Source organism: Plectropomus leopardus, chromosome 17, assembly GCF_008729295.1.
Source record: "Plectropomus leopardus isolate mb chromosome 17, YSFRI_Pleo_2.0, whole genome shotgun sequence".
In the NCBI taxonomy this organism is placed as follows: domain Eukaryota; kingdom Metazoa; phylum Chordata; class Actinopteri; order Perciformes; family Serranidae; genus Plectropomus; species Plectropomus leopardus.
This window is the reverse complement of record NC_056479.1, coordinates 12,941,682-12,964,616: the sequence shown is the minus strand read 5'-3', so window position 1 is coordinate 12,964,616 and position 22,935 is coordinate 12,941,682. Positions and strand designations below refer to the sequence as shown.

Genomic DNA, 22,935 nt, shown 5'->3' with positions numbered 1-22,935 from the left:
TCAGTTCAACTTACACAAGCAGAAACGACTGTTTAATTTTGTCACACAGAACTAAGACACACAAGTCAACTATTTCATATAAATTTTAAATATTACTAGTACCCAACGCTAAATTAAATCCTGCTTTCCCAGAAAGACAGCTATAATTGGCACAAGAGGGTATGAAAATTAAAAACAATGTATGACTTTGAAAACTATTGTGCTAAAAACCTATTTGTCTCCCATGTGACATAATCACAGATGATAACATTCCTAGAGAGAAATAAAATAGGACAAGAAATAGGGCTGGGCAATATATCAATATTATATATAGATTCTAGATATCAATTTATATTTTGGATATTGTAAGTGTTGTCTTTTCCAGGTTTTAAAGACTGCATTTTGTAATTGACAGAAGTTACCAGAATGTTCTAGCTGTTCTACTATTTGTCTTAGCTCACTCAGTCATTATATTCACTTTACTGATGATTATTTATCGAAAATCTCATTGTGTTAAAGTTTTGTGAAAGCACCACTACTCCACCTTACAGTTTTGCCGCTATGTGGGTAGAGGTATTTTATCAAATATATTGTGATATTTGATTTTCTCTATATCCCAGCCCTAAGAAGAAACTACAAAATCTCTTAAAGCATACGTTTGTGTTTCTCTATTCCCCACATAGAATTTGGTTCAGTCCGACTACGCCTGAACTACACACTTTAAATACATTTGAATCTTCCCAATTCATAATCCAAGCAGAGCTTTTTACACAAATATAACATTGAATACCAAAATTTACAACAAACACATTCTGTGCACATTTCATAATCCCTGGAACTTGGAATGTGAAAACGTCAAACATAAAAAAATTCTGCCAAAAGCATTTACAATAGTGCAGAAGCTGCAAAAAGCTTAATTGTTAGCGTCTGTTGAACGGCTGTCTAGTTGAACTGAATTAAACTCTTTAGCATGCTGGGAAAATTAATGAGAATAACACAACTCCCACTTTGTCGGAGACAGGTTTATCCAATTTGTCCATGCTACAGTAGATACAAAGGACTGCAAAGTGCTATAGTCTGCAGTTTGAAGTGCCTGCTCCAAAACGAAAGTGTCTCTGAACAAATTTTTCCATTTGTCAGGAAACCATGCAGAGGAATGCTCAGCAAATACTTCAAACAAGCAGATGCGAGAAGACGGTCCATAAAGTGTCATTCCCAGCCATCGCTGGCTTCCCTGCTTCCCTCCCGGAGCCACATATTAATCATCTCCTCTTTGAAACTGACATGAATCAGAGAGAGCGAACTTCAGACGGCCAGAGAGCGAGAGCTGACATAATGAACGAAACAGAATCAGGATCAGGGACACTGCTGAACATCCGGCACCTTGATTTAAAGAAAATGCATAACTCCTGATGTCTCTGATACAGCAAAGGTGACATGTCATTTTCCTGTGATTATTACTGCCCAGATGCAGAAGTGTCAGCTATCAATTTCAAAAACTACTATTAATTTCATCCTCCCCTTGGTGTTTAAATTATTCATTAAAACAGGACAGAAGTAAGCGTCATCTTAAATACTTGGATAATGAAAATTAAACACCTGGATTCAATCCAGCTCTGCGTGACATGATGAGATAGAGGTGGCAAGGACACAAACACCTGGATCTTGCTGGAAAAATGCCTAGAATTCGTCATCAGAGGTAATCAGCATGATTTTGTCAGACTTGCGGGAGGTCTTGTTTCCTGCGGCCACTTTTCCGTTGGCGCTGGGCTGGACCACTTCCTGTGTGGACTGCTGGGTGTACTGCTGGTAGGCTGGGGAGAAGTTGTGGATGGCATCCTGCACCATGTCTCCTGGATTTATAGTCTCCTTCAGACCGCTGGAGATGCTCTGCATACGAGGGACGTTCTCTGTGGGAACATTGACGACATTGGCAGAAGAAGGATTGGACAATCACGCATGTGACTGCAGTATTACAGCTTTAGAAGGAATAGTTTCACATTAACTTGCTGCAGGCAAATTTGCAATTTTTAGGATGGTGAAGGAGTGGCCCACCTGAGTCTGCTTCTGACTGGCTTACCCTGACATTCTTTAAGGGTTATTTTTGGGGGCTATTGCCTTTATTAATAGGCCAGGTTAAGTGTAAAAAGGGAAGACAGAGGGGATGACATGTAGCAAAGGGCCACAGGTTGGAGTTGAGCCTTTGGCGGCTGCATAAAGGATTTAGCCTTTATACATGGGGTGCCCGCTCTACCAGGTGAGCTAGTGAACGCCGCTCACTCTGACATTCTTGACCTACCCTTATCCAATCCCACTCCTCTTGCCTAAACCTAATTAATCCAACCAACAAAGGCAACAAGTACCAGGCACTCAGAGAAAGAGTAAGGCAGATCATTCCTTCACTATCCTAGGATTCGCAAATTTGCCTCCTGGGGTCTCCTCTGGTTGCCTAGCAACTGCTCCCTGACAAGAAATAGACTAGCACTTACCTCCTGTAAAACTTTAAATTGTTGTTTTAACTTAAGATTTTTGAACAAATGAAACAAGTATGATAAAACGTTTTAATTTAAACTTATAGCAAGAACCTGCATATCGCAAAACGTGAAAGCGTTTTTTTAAATCCCTGAACTGAGGGGATCAAACTGAGCATGAGCACATCATGTGAAATAAAAATCGGTTTCAGTGCAGAATAAGAGAATGTTATATGATTTCTTTAAGACCAAGAAAGCTAGTCATGAAAAGGATGTTGTTATTTCTTGGCGTCCCACTGATTTCACAATTTGTCAAAGTTTCATTTCAATTATTCATTCCATTGTCAAAAAAAATGTGAAAATGTAAAGTTCCTGAAGCCCAAAGCGACTTATTGCTTGTTTTGTCTTCCTACACGGAAGCCAGAACAACAAAAGATTTTGCATTTTTGTTGGATAAACAGCTTATTGGCTCATCAAATTAAATTTGTCTGTTGTTTAATTGCCTATTTGTTTAATTGGTACTATAAACTGTCCACTGTGCAGCATTGTAGCTGTAATATTTGACATTCGGTTAAAAAAAGATCACTAAATGGGCTGATTTATTTCTTTCATCATGGCTTATTCACAGGCTGCAGTCTATAAATGGACTGAACACAACTCCCAGCCACTGTCTTCACTGATAGTCTCTCAGCATCCAGCTGTGAGCCAGGTTCAATGTACCCCAGAACTAAAAGGGTGTTCAAGGCAAAAAAGAACGGGCAGAAATCCACAGCTTTGTGTGTCAGGGTCACTGGCTGTACATCAGTCTGGATTGGCTTGTAGAGGTGGCAAAGTGAAGGGCAAGGTGGGGTGGGGGGGTGGGGGGTGGCACAGGGCAGTTAGGCACGGTCTGCTGAGTTTCTCCTTACTGCCTGACCGCTCTGCGGGGCTAGAGCAGAGGAACGGTAAACCAGAGGTGTGGCAATCTCTGCACAATTCAACACCTGAGGGTGTATGTGTGTGGCTGCAAAGCTAGAGTGCAAATGTTAGTGGAGTTTAGTTCAGCAGGAGGGAACAGGATGGCTGAAGCAATACAACTAAACATAAAAGAAAGAGTGGAATAATGAGCTTTGGAGCAACATTATTATAGACGAGATGAATAATGGATCTTTCCATATGGGAAGGATGAAAACCAACAATTTCATCTCATCCCTAATTTGATTTTCATTTTGATTAAAAAAAATGTCTTCATCAAGTTGAAATGTTTCTGTTTTCATCATCACTTCCAGTGCTTCTGCATGTTAAGTAACTCAAGGGAACAGAGGGTTTCCTATAGCAGGAAAAAAAGGTAAAATGACTGATATCGCTGCAGAAGGTTTTTCCCATGGCTTCCATTTGTCTTTTACTTGGAAGCAACACTGACGTCAGAAGGGTGCCGCTCCCTCCCTGTAGTAACTGTACCGTTGCTTTTGAATTCATTTTCCTCTCCATTGTTTTAATGCCATCTCTCCTCTGAGCCACGAGTAACAGTAAGTGCCCTCAGGCTAATGAAACCCCCAGCTGGATTCGAACCTGACTGACACACTGATCATGATACCAAGCAAAAAAAAATTTTGAATTGTGGACGCAAGCTTGTGTATTTGTTAAAATAGAGGGACTGGATGTGAAATGTAACTTTAAAAGTCAGTCTGACTGAACTAAATGGGTGCAAAAGGCACAGAGGAATGCAATTACAGCCATTGCTAATACTTTTAAGTCTGTGTCAGTCCTTATTCTGTGTGGGAGATGGGCAATTAGCTTTGGAACATGTCAACATAATTTCGTGGAGAGGGCAAGAGGTAATGATGTACAGACTACAGCACTCACCTGGCACTTCATTCTTTTTCTCCTGGTAGACGGTGCAGGTGAAGGCATATCTGAGGGCGATGGCAGCAAAGAACATCTCTATGCAGATGATGAAGTTCTGCCAGCCTGCCGCCACCGTGCCAGCGCCGACCTCTTCTCCATCGATGAAGAGTGCGTTGGGTATGACGCCGCAGCGCTCCAGGATGGCGAGCACCATTCCTACAAAAGCAGCAACATTTTCATCACCAATTTATTAAGGGTGGGGGGAAAATTGATACAGCATAGTACCGTGATATTTTGCATGGCAATATTTTATCGATAAACAGATATCTATTTTTTATATCAGGTATGTGTTTTTTATTATATCAATTATCAATACTGCAAATACAAATTAAACCTTGGTAGCCTACTCAAATAATGAAGTTATTTGCTTTTTAAGTATTATTGCTGCAATGAAAATGATTGAAGTGACATGAACAGACTGAAAACTCTACTAGGTAAAAACAGATGTTGACAAAGTTTTTCCTTAATTTGGAGTTGGAAAAAAAAGGTCATAAATCCCAATAAATTGCCATAAATGTTATTGCAAAACTCACATTTAAAACATTTAAACTTGCAATAATATTGTATTGTGATGAAAGTATTGTGATAACATACTATTGGGGGGCTGTGGTGATTCCCACCCCGACAATGTACATATGCATGTGCTGATAAAAAACAAAAGTAGGGGTGAACTTACCTTGCCAGAAGGATAAGAATATGACAGATTTGATTGTGAGGAATTTGAGCACTGGCTCATATGGCCTGAGCAGGTCACTTGTTGCAAAGAAGAAGAGGAACAGAGCGTAGAGAGCCAGGCTGACTGAGAAGTTGTAGATGATTGTGATATACAGGTATCCTCCATTTATGCTGCACAGACACAGAGTAGTAACATTTTCCATCATTACATAATTAGCTACAACCATGACACTTTCCCATCTGTGATCATATCCTTGAGGTTTTGGACAGCGACAATTTATTTACATTTTGAATCCATTTATTACTTCGGGCTGTATGAAAAAAATGGCAGCCTAAATCTGATGACATTTTCAACCATATTACCAGAATAGCTGGAAATCCAGCCTTTTTGTCGTCTTACTTGAAGCTGTTAATAAAGCCTGTTTGTATATGGCCTTCTTATTTCAGGATGCATCTGACAAAGAGGCCGACTTGTCTGTATTTCATTGTCAGGCTGCATACCGACCCTCTTTGCATTCTAGAGAGCTTCTCTGATGCCTCAGCTGTGACTACACTAATTACTCCCATGCAGTATAGAGTGCATGGTTGGCTGAAAGCGTATAAGTAAACAATCTGTGAATCATCATGGTCTTGCTACAGAGCTTAAAAAAAGACCTAAGCCTGCTAATTTTGCTGTTGAAGTATATGGAGAAATAAGCAGGAAGAATTTAATCATGTCTATCTTTTAGCTCGACAGTAAGAGGGTAATGATAGAAAGCTGATTGGAAACGTCTGTCTTGAGCTCTTGTTGAACTCTGTGCTTCTTCTGAGTAGTTTAGAAACAAGTGTTGTCACAGCTGAATCTTCAGAAAGAGATGCTGAGCGGAGAGGCGGAGAAGAGCACCTGAAAAATAAGTCAGGCAGACTTTATGGGCTCCAGATTATATAGCTTTTGATTACACACTAAAGACTATTTTATTGAATGTATTACCCTCTCCATATTCTGTTGAGAACCTTATTGGCTCATCTGGTGCGACTGGAAATACACTGGAATAAAGTTCGTCAGTCACATCTGAAGAAAAAGTAGGAAATGAAACAATATATCGCTTTATATTACAGCACTTCACTGAGTGCAACATACAATGAGAATTAAATGTCTTCATTTCAGAACACTTACATTTGGGGGAAACTCAAAGAAATATAAAATTCTTTACTCCATATATCAAACCCTTGAATTATTTTTTGAAATACCACCAATGCCCAAAAGGATGTGATTATGGTTAGGGTGGTGACACAATATGCAGTAAAGTACCTGCAAAGTCTCACAGGAAACTTTGAAACCCAGCACTCTACAGCCTGAAATGAAACCCTTTAATTCTAAACATCTTCATCGTGCCAACTGTGAGGAGGTGATAGAATTATCTCAATTTGCAAATTATTTCCATGTGCATGTAAACAGCAAACAAGCCTGCTGGCAATGACATGGAGTGTGTACGACACATAAAAGAATGGGATGGAAAGAGGTGATGCTCACTTAAAATCTCCATCGTGGTATTTGCCATAGGCCTGCAGGATGATGGTGATGACTGCCATAATGGGTTTGACAACGCAGAACTGGAGAGTCGCCTAGAGAACACATTACAATTCAGAATGAGACACCCAAACAAGCAAGGACACCATGAAGGCGGGGGAGGATGAAGGACGAAGACTGACGTCAGAATGTGTTTGTATATCTAATCACCTGGAAAAGCTCCGTTACTGCTCACTGAGAACAAGCAAAGCTCACCAATTAACCGGTTGTAAATTGTTTGTTTAATCCACACAAAACCTTGCAAGTGTAAAAGACATTTTTCATATTAGTCTGACTATTTCTTGGCCGAAAAAAAGTCTGGCACATAACCTCTCATAAAACAGCTGTTGTTTTTAAACTTTCGTTTTTACAACAAACAAGATGTAATGGATGACTTTAAGAGCTGCTGGAAGGTGGATTTTTCGACAGAGTCAGGCTCGCTGTTTTCCCCTGCTTTCACGCTTTGTGCTATGCTAAGCTAACTAGCTGCTGGGTGTAGCCTTACACTTAAAGGTCCAATGTGTAAATATAAATACTGTTTTTTGTTAAAAAAAATAATCACCTGAAAATGATAAATGTTGTGTTTTTGTCACTTTAGAATGAGACGTTTATATCTACACAGGGAGCAGGTCCTCTCCCACAGTATGCACCAAGTTGCACCACCGTGTTTCTGCAGAAGCCCAGAACAAACACTAGCTCTAGATAGGGTTGTTACGTTTTCACGTTGGCCATCGGTGTTGGCATCCCTTCCATGAGAAGTCAAATGGCGTTAGAAAAACAGAGATTTTTAATGTGAAATTGCTTTATTCCGTGTTTTTACCAGTTTACTAGTTTACCTGTTTGTTTTGGAGAGGAAGAGAGCTCTGCAGACAATTCATCTCCCGCTAAAAACCTCTTGAACGTCTGGATCTTAAATTATCAGAAATAAAGGTGAGCACAGATTAGCAGGTGCTGGGCTACCAGCCTGTCTGCGATGAGCCGAAAAGCCTCAGAGAAATGTAATGAATGAATGTAATGTCATGAGAAACTGCATTATTCTGTATTTTTACTGGTTTCAATAAACTGGTCATAATTTAGCTCCCAGTGAAAAAAAATCCTGAGCATTTAACACTAAAGGAATTCCAACCAAGAGCTCATGCACTGGCACATGGAAGAAGTTTCAGCTGGTTGCAATCTGTAGTCCTCACCACTAGATGCTACTACACACTGCTCCTTTAATGGACAGATATGAGAGTGGCATCAATATTCTTGTCAAACTCTCTGCAAGGAGGCAAAAGATATATTACATATCCTAAAATGTAAAACTCTGGCTTAAAGTTGAATACTTAAAAAGGGCTTAAAGCAAACAGAATGCATCTTTTGTAAAAATTTGCCCTCCCTTTAGTTCTAGAGAGTAAACCAGCTGAAACTGATGTCTTCATGCTGATGTGGATAGGGACTGGCTGGAGGATGCAGGGGAATGTAGACCTGCATGCAGTATAAGACTGGAGGACAGGTGTCCTCTGTTTTGTGTATTGAAGCCTGAACCAACCAATTTGACAGAGGCTGCTCTAAACTCCCATCACCGCTGCGGCACTTGAAAGCAACAGACCAGGAGTGTTCAACTTGACTAGCCGGAGGGAGGCTTTTCAGAATGGCCTGAGTCGGTGGTGGGCTTGACAAAATGACATCAATAATGATTTACATTACTGATGTGCTTTGAGAATATTCAGAGTGACAAGCTGGCACTAGAACAGGCATAGGGAGAGCAAAGACTGTCAGTGCTAAAAGCTTCAAAGAAAATAATTTTGCATGATACTTCCTGACATGCTTGATATTCAAAACACAATGCACATTGATAATGCTCATGGATTAAAAGTCAGCTGCAGTTTCTGCTTCAAATTAATTTAGTTACTGCATCCATGCGTGCAGACTCTATATAGACCTCATAATACATTTTCAGACTAAGCTACATGTGAGTGTCAGTGTACACTGTAAGACACATGTAAGATAAGAAGACATGTTAATTCTACACACTTATCAGCGGCTCAAATAACAGCTATATTGAAAAAAGGTGTATCAAAGGGTTATGTGAACTAGGACAATGCGCACATCTGTTATATTCACTACATTTGACTATTCACATTTTTTGTTCGCAACCCGTCTGCCTTTCCCAGTACAATACTAAATAATGTCTCATGGCGAATTCACAGCTTGAAATGACCTAAAGCATTTTCTTTCTGTTAATTTTTTTTTTTTTTTTTTTTAACACTTTTGAGTTCCCTGTAATAGTTCACTGGTGGCAGCCATCAACAGGACTGTTTTTTAAATTTCTCCCGAGTCCTATTAAACTGCTACACCCATCTTCTCTGTGTAATACAACACAGGCGCTCAAAAATAATCCTTCTAAATTGATAAAAGTTTAATTAACAAATCCACGTGTCTACCACACGGCCACTGTTTTTTTATTTTATTTTATTATGTTGCCTTGTACTATTCTCCCAGCCTCGGTGCTCTGTGCTGTCCGCTCTTGAATCTTTCATTTCTGCAGGGAAACCCTCAGAGGCTTTTCTGATAAAACCTCTGCCCAACATCAATAAATTATTTCCATTTTTTTAATCAGCTGCTTGTGTATTCTTGCTGCTGTTCTTCCCTTTAAGAAAAACAAAAACTAAGGAAAATAAAACATAAAAACACTGTTGTTAAATGATTATATGGTGGTGAGAAAACACAGAAAAGCCAAAACGTAGGGTTCATACAGACGTTACAACATGAAACTGAAAGACTTTCAAGCGCTTCCTTTTCATTTTCAAAGACTTTACTCAAAGCAAATAGGCTAATATAATATATTGAAAATAATTGTACATTTTTATTAAACATAAATTATGTAATATACATCTCTCTCTTTCAGTGAAGGTTAAGTAATCACACTGTAGGTGTACTGTATAAAATCCTAAACACGGCATGTGAATGTGATAAAACCATCCGATAAAAGTACAAGGAAACAGTGCTAGCTTAAGTTTCACTTTCAGTTTTTGATGAAAGCTATAACGTTGGCGCACTGCTGGAGAGTGGAAGACAAATCACAGGAAAAGCCATCTGATTACGTGACAACATGTTAAGTTTAACCATATCAACATATGCCTATTGGTCCTGCCCGGGTGTTAAGAATGGAGCAAAGTGAAAATGAATTGTGATGTCAGGCAGGACATCATCAAGGAAAATGGAGAGTGCACCACGGTTGCACTGGGGAGGGGTGTGAGACAACGACATGTCAATTTTAAAAAAAGAAAAAAAATTGATTCAAGCAAGTGAATTATAATGACTTGATGAACAAAACTTGGGTCAAATACAAGGCAGTGTTAGGTGATATATTTGGAATTTCAAGGACCTTTTCTTTGTTCAAAATGACTATTCAAGTACTTGATTTCCCCCCTCAAAATTCAAGCACTTCAAGCATATTGAAATACCCTGCAAATATATTGAGTCTTGTTCTGGTGTAAAGCCAAGTGTAGCATGAGTGTAGTCACAGTGCACATTTGTCAGATGGCAGTCTATTTTGCTGTGCTCTCTCCCCAATGGCCCTCAACAGTGCAATAGCTGCCCCCTGCGGTCCACAGGATTCCACTTTTGCCCATTTCTTAGGTAGAATAAGACCTTAAAGTGTCTACAATACGATAAAGGACTTAAAACTGAAATGTCAAAAAACAGTTTGGGATGCAAGAGCAGCTTATCCTCTAACCTTATCTCTAAGAACCACAATTACTCTAGGCTGCTTTTCCATATCAGCGATTCATTTGTTAACCCCTCTCTAATCACACATTGAAGCTTCACTAAAATGTGCAAAGAATTTCAATGATTTTACTCCCATCCCACCCAAAAATGGATCAAGGCCTTTCAGATCTTGTGCTCTGCCAGGGTCCTATCTGTGAGTTTTACAATTTGACTTTGATGAGCTGTTGCAGATATGCTTCTCCTTGAAGTTTTCTCTCAAAGACTAACATACTGGTGCTTTCTCCAAGTGACAACACTATGTGATCGATATGATTTAAATGAATATGTCCTACAGCAGTTTATCATTACTTTAATCCAGCTAGCCTTTGTGGGAGTTGACCTGCAAAACAGCTTTTTTATTTTTATATTTCTCAGGTGGTCAATACATTGAATTCTGAAAAATTCTGTTCAATGAATGTTAATAAGGTTAACCCATTTCAAAGCAGAATAATTCAGAGCTAAGTCCTTGCTCCAGGCCAACCCTTTCACTGCACTGACACCCAGTTAACTCCAATAAAACCTATGGGTGTTTTAGCATAATGCTTTTAAAAAGCAAAACAAAAAAACCCTGTCAATGTCTTCTCACAAAAAATATCCCTCACTCTGTTTCCTTTTACATATGCCACCAGAGAAACTCGCATGGTTTTCCTTTTAAAACACTTCACGTAGGACTCCTGTGAGGGCACATTGAGTGTTTATCACTTGCCGCTTAAAAAAAAAAAAAAAAGTTCATTTCACCATGTATTTTGTTTTGAAGACATAAATCTCACTTCCAATTTTCATCAGCGTTAGGCTGGGAGCTCGTGCAGCATCCCAAGGCACTGGGAGGGAGCGCTGCGCTGACAGCTCGTATCATCTCTCTGTGTTTATTATCAAGCTGCTTTCACCTGGCCTCAATTGCCTTTGTTTCCCCCTTTTTTTTTTAAACCCGAGGATGTTATCCTCTGAAAAGCACACAGCCAATTATAACAGCTGTCATCTTTAAGCAGTCTGGAGATCTGGGCAGAATGGTAATATACAGCGCAGTATTATTTTTAAGACAATCTGATGTATTCTTATTTTCAATGTGTGTAAATTTATTTCAGTAGTCAAATGGGAGCTTCTCTAGAGCGCAGATAAGGGGATGATTGAAGCTCACCTGTTTGCAGAATCTTAAAAAGCCGATGGAATAGCTCATTCCAACGAGGCAGCAGGTGCCATACATACAGCTTGACCTGTGGAGACAACAGGAAATGATGCTATTAAGCCAAGTCAACACATCATATTTTCAACACCACATAAAGAAAGCGAGATAAAATATGTACTGAGTGACGTGTAAAATAGAAACAAATGTGCAATGTAATACAGCAGCCACACAAGAAAAGCCAGCTGCTTAAAACAGGGTTTCCTACACATTCAGTTATGTGTGGCTGCCTGCCACCATTAAAACGTCTGCTGCCACGTACTGATTTTATATTTTCGGAGCTGGACTGCACATTAGGAGTGCAGTATATATGTATATATATGTATGTATTTCTGCCTGCGCTGTGTTCACAGTGTTTTGTCGATATTAGAGCTAAAAGTTGGTTAATTAATGGATTAGCTAATCAATAGAAAAATTAGATGACAACTATTCTAATAAATGATTAGAAATTTGAGTAATTTTTTCAATGGCAGATATTTGCCTCTGTAATGTCAGTGAGGATTGGCTGTTTGTTCTCTGCTTTAAAACCTAAACTGAATATCTTTGGGTGTTGGACTATTGGTTGGACAATACAAGACATTTGAAGACGTTACTTAGGCTCTGTGTAAGAGCTTTTGCTATTTTCTGACATTTTATGGACAAAACAACTAAGCAATTAACGATAACAATAATAACAATAATCAGCGCATCAATCATTTGATGAACTACTGACCGTGGTTGGCATTACTAAAGTTGGTTTTCTGTCGACTCTGTTATATGGCGCATTTTCTGAATTTGACTGCAAACTGACTGTAGTGAGACGTTCCTCATATTTTGGCCACGCTTATTATATGTAGGAGCAAAAATATGAAAAACAACAATAACAACAAACAAAAAAAAATGGATAAAATGCATGGCGTAAAAAAAAAAAAAAAAAAGGCAAAAACGGGCACTGACAATTGACAAAATAAATGTTACAAATCAAGACCATAGTGTTCATGTAAAGCTGCCTACATGACAAAATCCCAGTTGGGAGTTATTTAGAGCTACACAAAGCCAATCATGTAAACTGAAAGACAAGCTGCTTACACCATATTGTGTGCGGTTATTGAGCATATGCACATACAATAAACATTTTGATTCATTTTTAATTGGGAACACTATTTGGAACCTTCATGCAAAATGAAGGATATGTTGCTCTTATTTAACATGTCCATCTTAAAATATAAGGAACTTGTACAGAGGATCAAGGAGTTGTGTGAGACAGTGGATTTAAAGGCTTCTTGGTGTCTTTGACAGATAAACTGAATAGCTTTAGGCTAAAAAAAAAACAAAAAACAACAGTATTGACAATAAACGGGACTGATCTGAAAATACTGCTGAACAGGACGAAAGAAGGCAGATAAGGCAAATGTAATCAATTTTTTCTTAACTATTCTTTTTTTCCACTGGGCAGCAGTGTTGTGTTTAGGAGGCAGTTTAGGTTGTGGGAGAGGAAGATATAATAAATATACTGGTGAGAAACACTGGCTGAGCTGTAGGACTGAGCCTGGAAGCAGCAGAGAGGAAGATTAGGTCTAAACTCGCTCCAACAACAGCTCACTATCAGGCTGCTCTGTAGCTGCATTAGACTTTTTCATGCTCCTAACCATCAGACTGCACAAAGACTGTGCAACATTTTATTACTTGCTTATGTCTACATGTCTATTGTTTTAATTTGCTTGTCTTTATCTTCTTTACAGATTACTGATGCCCAAGCTCTCAAATGCATCGTCATTACTTGCAAATAAGAGCATGGATATTCAGTCAAACTGAATTTGAGAAACAAATTGGGATTTGCCTGCAGAGCGAAAGTAGTCCATGTATTTGTTGCGGTCTGTGTTGAGTCCCACAGAATCTGTGTGCATTCAAGGTGTTTTATTTAGAGAATTCACACTTAATCTAGTTTATTAATGGGAACATGACATATTAAACTGAATCTGATTCGGTGTACAATACTAATTAGAATATGAGCATGCTTAATGATTACACACTTAAATTTTACTTCACTTAAATTCACTTAAATTGCACATAGTAATGGCATATATACATAAAGCATGGGATCTAATTTATCTGCCATGCTGCTGGTTAAAACATACTCAACCTAAACTTTAACACGCTACAATATTATCCACAGTATTGGATGTCTAAAAGAAATCCTAAAGGACGAGTAACAGCAAGGCACTGCAGTGCATTTCTGTAAAACAAGATGTAGAATTTATGCCTCGTCTCCAGTGGCTGGTGTTGAGCAATGCTACCATTTATCAGGGCTCAACATTAGTGTCTCCACTGTCTTAAGAACCTGGCAAAGAGCTGCTGCCCTGTGGCTGAGTCAGCCATAAAACACAGCCTGTCTGAGGCTGGTCAAAAGCTCTGAGATAAAGGATAAGTGTCATAGATTAACAATGCAGTTGTTTATTGCCGGCTCTTTCGCTGTGCTGTTCAAACTAAATGCTAATTCAATGGCAGCAAGATGCACCATGTGTCATTTGTGATGTAAACATGAAGACAAAACAACACCACAGTTTGCCACAGTAAAACTGAAGATGAGTAATATTCTGTCAACTTATCATGCGAAAAATATTTTAAATATTTATTATTTATAATAAATAATATTTATATTTTGATCTGTGAATTAAAACAAATGTGGGCCAGGGGCGTACTACACCGCCCCCCTTCCTCAGACCACACACATCCTTGGCCTTCATTGTGATCTTAACTGCACACCTGTAAAATTTTGTGAACCCGAGACATAAAGTGGGTGCAATGACCCCTCCTCCACTTCCTACCAGAATCCTGCAGAGGTCTCAGTTTCTGGACCTGCTCCCGAATCAGAATGGCAACATGCAAAACTGCACCTGCCTTACCACTCATACATATGAACGATTAGTTTCGCCACCCAACCCCACCCACCAACACAAGAACTGCAGCTCAACCCAAAACTACAACTGCGTGCTGTTAAAATAATACTTTATCAATTTGGGACATTTCATACATGTGAAACTAACTATTTTAACATGAAAGTTATTCAGAAAATAAAATTTTAAATTCATATTTCTTGCTTGTTTTTAAAATATAAAGCAGCACATTTTCACAATGAACGTGTCTTTTCGTAGTGCACCTGATTGAAGGCGTTCTCATTTTTCAGCTGATGGCCAACACACAGAGTCAGCAGTCAGAGGATTAAAACATTAAATTATCTTAAATTATTGTTATTCATTTTCATATATGTCTCAACCAACACCTACAATCTGACCCATATATATTCTTTAAACGACCCAAAACCCAACCCGAACATAAAATTAAGACTATTATATATATATAATTAAAGTACCGCCCATGAAGCACCTTTCTGGTGGGTCATCCTCCTGGTATCTGATCCAGTACAGGACTCCCTATTCTATGAGGCACTTGCTTAAAACCACACCCATCTTCAAACTCAGTCTTCATTGTGATCAAAGCAACACACCTGTAACGTTTCAGGGCTCATTTTGCAATCCTCATTTTGTGATGCAATCCAGGTGATGAAATCTGTGTCCTGACATATAAACGCAAAGTACTCAAACCGGCTTCTGTGGTAGTTCCCACTACAATCGGTGTTTCCAGGACCACATTTTGCCATCATGACACACAAAAATTTTCAATCTAGAGCTAAATCAAGCATGTACATGTACGCCACAACTGAATGGAGAATTGGAATGAGAGCACTCACTGAATGGGCTTCCCTCGGATCTCTGACATGATTGCACTCTCTCCTCCCAGATACTCAAAGGACAGGCTCAGGAAATTGTAAATGACAAATGCTGTGACAGAAAGAGAACAGTTACTTCTTTAAACCCTGCACAATACATGGCATGATTTTAACTGTAGAATAATTCTTCATCACCTTCAAGTATAACTTTATTTAAAAGGTTAAATCATTTTAGAGGAGAAGACGTCCGCATGATAAAAAAAAAAATAATTAGTCCTACATTTTGGAACAATAACTGTTTCAGTCCTTACATTAAGAAGCTTCCAAGGGTTCTGTGTCTTGGAAATCCCTTCCTAATCCTTTGTTGCTATTTAAGGAGGGATTAAATGAAGCTAATGCAGATGGTGTCCAGTCAAGAGAAGGTTCATTATGTTTTAGCCGCAGCCGCTGGTAGTATTCCAGTCTCCCTGCTTTCTGATGCGCTGTGCTATCAATCAGCCACAAAATTGGCCTGCAAACTGGAAACTAATCTCCTGAATAATGTATTTCTTACTTTTCCCTTTCTCAAATTACTTGTAATCCATTTTGCATATGATTCACCTTTGCCATTGGTGAAGTGCTTTGGTCTTTAACCAATACACAATTATTGTTGCAATGTATAAAGACAACTACACTAAAATGTATAGAGCAAAGTCTATTTATTTAAATAATGACAATCACTCTAAAATTACAAATACATGTCAAAAACTAATAAACATATTTAGAATATTTTTTAAGTTCACTGTAATTGTCTCTTTCCATTTGCAAACACAAGTAACACAAAAGGATGCTTCTATAATTACTCCTCCAAGAAACGTAACACCTTGAATAATGAGGTCTACATGAAAACAACCACTGGTGTGTCAAACAAGTTTGGTCAGTTCCTTGTCTTTCCTTTCCTGGCAGCCATGTAAAGTATGAAAGCAGGCAAAAAAAACCCTGATTGTCCAGGAAGGACATTATCAGGCAGATAATGGGAGGGGAGTGCTTGTGGTACTTACCTTCGTAGCAGTCTCGGACAGAATCAAAGTAAACATAGTACTGGTCGTTGCTGATAAAGAGCAGGCTGAGCCATGAATCAAAGGCATAAACCGGCACGATAAACAGGATGCGGATGATGTAGCGCTGCTCATTGGGAACAGTGTAGGATCGAAGATGTGTATAGATCTACAATAAAAAAATACAAACAAAGCAAATAAAAAATGTCAGTAAACAGGAAAATCCTAATTACCTGATCTTGGTAAGCACTGTTAGACTCAGAACAGAGTTATGAATTAAACAACTAGGGAACTTAATTTCTGCTCATGATGGATGAGATTATTTAATAGGAACTTGGATGCTTCCCTGTATTGACTTTGACGCAGTATAAACCACAGGCATGTGATCTACGTGATATGTCAAGCACCAGACAGCTAACAGAAAACAATCAACAAAAGTAAAATACATTGTATATATTGCTCTGTTCGTGTAAAGATCTGTAACCATGAAACACAGAAGCGGGGCTGACCAACTAAAGAGAGATCACCCAACTCTCACTGTATAATAAAAACATTCCAGCTCTAATATCACGGGCCACACCTTTTATTGTACAGCTTTGACTTCAGATACAGAAGCAGGCAATGTGATCAAGTAAACTTTTTCCACTAAGCCCATAAAAGGTCTTAACCTTTACTTTTGAACACACGCCTCCCACATGCCCTCATATGGCCTCCATAAAGGTAATGTGGTGCAGCTGAAGACATTTATTGGAATACACACAGCATACGGCAGAAAATCCTATCATCACTCTTTTCAGTGACCTTTAGCCAGGAGATATATTGCTTTTTAATTACCCTTCTGCTGAGATAACTGGCTCTGTCATGAATGTAATTGTTTACATACTCGCTTATGTTATACATGTTACTGAAGAATTCCACTAAAGGGCACACCAATGTGCACATTGCATCTTGTGTAGATGTTGTGTTAATTTCTGAGGACATGCGCAACCAACACTTCAAACGGATGCAAGATATGCGAATGTGTGATGAAAAGCAAGTTCTTCTCCAGCCTTGGTTTTATAGATTTTAGACATGGCAAAACTAACTTGTATTAATATACAAATAACCACTGTACTAACAGCAAGGTAAGTGCTGGCTCCAAACACGCATTTAGTCAGCGTGGCTGACTAATAGGAATCTAGCTTTCCCTTGTGGAAATAAAATTTCAACATTAACATGTTAATCTAAGATATCTGGAAAATATTTTTGACTTGTTACAAAAATATTTTCACATGCAGAAAATGGCATTTTGACTGTCAAAACCAATTAACAGACATCTTTAATTTAGTTATAGATATCAGTAATTCCTTTTTCACCAATACAAATAACAATTACAGACACCTACAATTGAATTTCCACATGATGGAAAGGATTGTGACTGGTCAATATTAACTACCTATTGCAGACATCATCAACTGCATTTCCAATATGCCTAACATGTCATCAAACTATATCGGATATGTGGGCATCATATCAGTCATTGGTCAGCTTTTACATAACTACACCATACCATTTCGGCAATGTTGCACAAACTACCATATTCATTTTCAGATATGTATGTACGTCATTAAAGATATCCACAGTAAGATATTGACTATTGCAAAGTCCTTTTTGGATATCTTATTTCAATTCTGACTAGTTATAAAAGGAATTGTAGAAATATAGTATATATAGTTGTAATAGTACTGATATAATTTTCACTAAATACAGTTGTATTCCAAATATTTCAGATATATTAGATATTAAATGTTAAACGGGCTTGCCATTTTGCCACAGGCTTATCCATACTGATCTCACGCAAATACAGCACTTTATGATCTGTATGTCAGTAAAGTAAGATACATTTTCAACAGTGTAATTTAAACATAGCTAAACTGCCCTCTCAGGTAATGTTAGCAGGTGAGCACAGGTTGGCTAATCTCACCAGTGTTAATAAATCAAACCAAAGCTACTGCGACATCAAGCTGTGGGGAAACTGCCATAACCTGGCAACGTCTCTGATCCAACAAACAGTATGAAATATATATACATCAATAGTTTATAATCCTGCAAATTTAATTTATCCTCACATAAATTAATTCTTATCTGACTAATACTCCCAGGATCTCTTCAACTAAACAATTTGCATATTTAATAGGAAAATCTGTCAAACTGTTTCTCCAGTATTATTGTCCTTCTGCAGATGACTGCAGTCATGCAGAAAGAGCTCCTAAATGTAGCACTTATCACAGACCAAAGCATATTAGGGAATATTATTATAGTGCCAGAGACTTGGCAAATTATTTTCTAGTGATGAGTGATGACTCATTTTTCATAAAGAGACCATTTAAAAAATGACTAACCAACTAAAATTTTCTCAATCGACCAAGATGGTTATTATGAACCATTAGTCATGTAACTGAGGACATGGGGGCAATCCAAGTAATCAAACCAAGCTCACTGCTCACTATTAAGGGAAAACAAACACAGCATCATGACTATATCCATGTTACCTCATCAGACATTCGACTCATTTCTAAAACAATTAGTCAGTTTATTGACTTGAAGTAATTTTTTAAGTAAAAATGCCAGTACCTCAAATGAGATGATTTCTGTTTTTTCTTTGTCTTAATAGAGACTTGTCTTCGATAAATAATCTTCAGGATTAGGGATGCAACCCACAACTGTTTTCATTATTGATTTATCTGTAGATTATTTTCACGATTAATCATTCAGTCTGAAATGTCAAAAAACGACTTGAAAAATGCTCATCACACTTTTCCAAAGCCCAAAGTACTTCTTCACATTACTTCTTTTGAGGATTAATTTACACGACAAATGACAAAGAATTGTTATTGTTCTAGCTCAAAAAATGAGCAAAAATAATAACATTGTCAATTACAAAAATAGTCGATGATTATTTTTCTTTCAATCGATGTATCGATTAATGGTTGTAGCACTATTTGGACTGTTGGCTGGATATTATAAAAATATGAAGACATCAGCTTGGTTCTTGTTTACGATGGGCATTTTTCATTCCAACAATTTATTAATACTAATTAATTCATTCATAGCATCACACTCTTAAAACACAGAATGTACTCTGGGCATAGACGATTATCGTGCTTGCTCCAAATGTATGCTTTCACTTGCCTCTCATTCATCAATCTGATCTGATCAGCTCTGACCGGATTGACAGATCAGTTATCCATGTTGAATTCAACCCTAGCTGTGTTCATGGACGCACAAAAACATCTAAATTTAGAGAGGGTGCACAGAATGATTGAAAAAAAAGGGACACACACGCACACACAAGAGGTATAAAAAAAAAAAAGAGAAAAAAAATAGAAGTTTGCTGACTTAATTTCATCAGTCTGAATATTTTGGATTTTTAAAACCTCCATTTGTAGGAGCAAGCTAAACGACATCCAGAGTCTCACTCTTCTCAACGCATTCAACTTGATTAAATGCCCATTAGAGGCTGCACATTAAAGCCTGATTACTGTGAGGGTGGGCAGGGGTGTGATGCATTTGGCCATCGCAACATGTGAAGTGAAGCGGACTGTTGACTGATGTCCTCCATTTGCCTGAAAAGCCAGAAAAGCCCATGTCCTTCCTGACTCCATAACGCTGACCTGACAATAATTCATAGCTGTATGCTGAATAATGGCTTCAAGCCCGAGTAAAGCTCAAACCCATTCCCTCAATTTCTGCCTTGACGGGAGAGTTAGAGGTATCGCATTTTTTAAAACATATATTCTAAAGCAGAAGCGACTGCACATACTATAACTAAATGAGCAAGACATGTAAAAAAAAAAAACCCCAAAACAACAGGATGTACAGCACATGATAAGTGCAGTGCGCTGCTCTAAGTCTTGAATGCTTCAAGTTGCAAAGGGACCAATAAAACCACAAAGAAAAGCGAGCCACACTCCACCGATTACCAGTGCAAAAAGCATTGGCAACTTTACAGCAAAGAGGATCTAAGGTCATTGTCTCTCTGTGTTTAGTATTCAGAATGTGAGTTTAGGAGTCTATAGCAATCCTCCGGAGCCAAGTCAGATGAAACACCACCAGCATTGCAACACTAGTCCTGCAGACCATTTTATTCTCCCTGTGTGACAGAAGGGATGCCTGTTGCAAACCCGCTCCATCTCCCTGCAGTACACTTACTATTTATTTGTTCAATTAAAATGTCTTGTGGCAAGAGTTTGGCCAAACAAGCACTATATTAAAAAAGATAGAAACCAATTTACTGGATATTGAGTCACAAATCCCTAAACAAGAATTGTTTTCATACTCACAGGATACAACATGTTGATGCTTTATGAGTTTTTTTTATTTATAAAAGGTACCTGAAAGAATGACAACTCTTTAACTAATGACACGATAAAGATACAGTTATGACTATTGCTGTGCGACATGGCGTTAAAATATAGCACAATATTTTTAGACTACATTGAGACTACTGTAGGCTAATAAAATACAAAATTCTTAAATTAACTAGTAATTATTACGTTAAATAAAGTTTCTGTTACTGTCATTATGTAATTAACTGTCATAATAAAGTTAAACAAAGTATTATTATAATAAAGTACTGTTATGACTGAATAAAGCGCAACCAGTGGTCCTTTTATTTTGAAGCACAGGACTCGTCTCAGGCCAGAAGTGTTTAAATACCAAAAAGTTCAACTGGTGCCCCTGCACCATTAATTTAACGTTAAGATTTATTAACTGTGAGCTGGAAACAAACTAACAGCTCTCAAGTTTTTAAATTAATAGTATTTGTAGTTGCTCTGGTGCTCCATGGTGGTGAAATGTTACTTAATAGTCACGGTTTAGAGCCTTGCAGATAGAAAAACACACATTTGCCTGCTCATACTATTGTTTAACTCATTAAGTTAAACTGCCACCGCAGCACTGTTAAACGTGAAAAAAGAACCACAGAGTATGTATTTCTTGCTCCTTTGTAGAAGAGGTGGTGGGGCCTTTTATGCATCTGTGCCCAGGGGCCTGTTGTCTCATAATATGCCCATGCCTTCTTTCTGAGAATATTGGATGGATGCATACTCAATACAATGGTTATACAATCATCAACTAAATATGGGGACTATTACAGCCGCACGACATTAAAAGCACAGCGAACAAGAAAACACCCTCATCCTTTATAACGCTGTAAATGGTATCTCAATATCAATTGATTTCCCTGCTGATAATACACTGCACCCTGCCGCATTCTCTCCGAATGATAAAACCATAATGATAAGCTATCATCTGTGCACAGTGGGTAACTCACCCACACAAGAGGAAACACTCATTTACAGCAGCACTGAAATGGTTTCTGGGTAAAGGTGGCCTGTGTTGATCCATTTATTACTCCTTTCCCCCCCACATAGAGAGAGTTTGCTGTGTATTCATTGTCCTTTAATCAGCTAAAGGAATTTTGTCCATTTTAATCTAATAGACAAGTACACGGTGAGCAAAACATTTTCACAATGCAGAGAGGCAGTATGGAAACAAAGTAGAAAGAATAATACCTGCCTGGAATACTTTGACTAGATAAGACTAAGTGTGAGTATGAAAATCAGCGGTGTGAGCTGAGACACTGCTGTGTAATAATCCTTTATGGATGTAAGAATTTCTCCCTGTCCTCTGGCGAGGGAGGTGCAATGTGTCACCTTGCAACCATCTCAGATTACAACATTTACATTACAGAGTGCACCATGCTTTGAGGCAGTATTACTGGCAAGCGTTATGAGGAGCAGTGATTTAAGTTTCTTCAAGTGTATTTATGTGGAAATCTTGTCTGCAACAACACAAACTCACCTGGTGGCATGTTATGAGCAGAGCGGACCAGACAAATATCCCTGAGAGGGCCTGGGCAGCCAGTGTGTTCAAAAACATCTGGTCTTCTATCAGTGTGCCATTGCTGGTTTGAATGATGGTCATATTGGAGATGTCTGACTTGTCTGGGAGAATTGGTGCAGCCAGGTGAACAATAGTATTATTTTCAGTTGATGAATCCATGTCTTTTAAAGAAATGTTCATCTGTAAAAGAAAAAAAACAACAACACACAAGTCGAATAAAGTGACTGTAGAAACATCTCCCCTGTTGCCCTGTTATTTGATTGTCTTAACACTTTATTTATTATACTACAAAATGAATTAATTAGAGAATATACGAACTTACCTTAGACAGAAGTGACAGACTGTGCCGTTTAAATGATCATTGTCTTCGACTTCTTTACAGTCAACAAAACAGCTCACCTTGAGGGGACGGTGGCAGCAGCTTTATCCCGTTTAGATGGCACCGTGTCCACACAAAGCCAACGTTATAGGATCAACATCGAAAATAAAATCACTGTTCAGAAGAGCCAACCGACCTCATTTGCTGCCATTTACAAACGCCCTGTCGATGTAAGAATCAACGGTCGGGTTCAACAAGGCGGACTTCCTTGTTTGAAACAGGTGCCTGTCGGAGGTCGAAGTCCACACAGACAGCGAGAAAAAGCTCAAATAAAACCCGTCACAGAAAACTTACTGTGGCAGCCTGAAGCGTTTACTCTGTGAAACCAGTGGAAACGACAAACTTTCTGTTTAAACGACGAGGATTTGAAATGTGTCCCGCAGCGACGAGTCTGAGGAGCAGCAGAGATAAACAGGTTGGGCACAGG

At 38.4% G+C, this 22,935-nt stretch overlaps 1 protein-coding gene across 1 annotated transcript; it reads right to left on the bottom strand.

Annotated features, from left to right (window-relative positions):
- Positions 1-4: 4 nt before the first annotated feature.
- Positions 5-22,935, bottom strand: tmem184a (transmembrane protein 184a). The gene is made up of 9 exons (XM_042505556.1): positions 22,452-22,935; positions 22,088-22,309; positions 16,247-16,412; positions 15,228-15,318; positions 11,453-11,528; positions 6,526-6,617; positions 5,014-5,183; positions 4,296-4,493; positions 5-1,889 (listed from the first exon to the last, which is right to left on the bottom strand). Exons 2-9 carry the CDS (start codon positions 22,307-22,309, stop codon positions 1,660-1,662), a joined length of 1,245 nt encoding a protein of 414 aa, XP_042361490.1. The 5' UTR covers positions 22,452-22,935; the 3' UTR covers positions 5-1,659.

Coding starts and splice junctions, on each gene's coding strand:
- tmem184a (XM_042505556.1), bottom strand. CDS start 22,309: ATGAACATTTCTTTAAAAGACATGGATTCATCAACTGAAAATAATACT. Junction 11,529..15,227: donor ATCCGAGGGAAGCCCATTCA/GTGAGTGCTCTC, acceptor TTGTCTCCACAG/GTCAAGCTGTATGTATGGCA. Junction 5,184..6,525: donor TACCACGATGGAGATTTTAA/GTGAGCATCACC, acceptor GTGTCTGTGCAG/CATAAATGGAGGATACCTGT.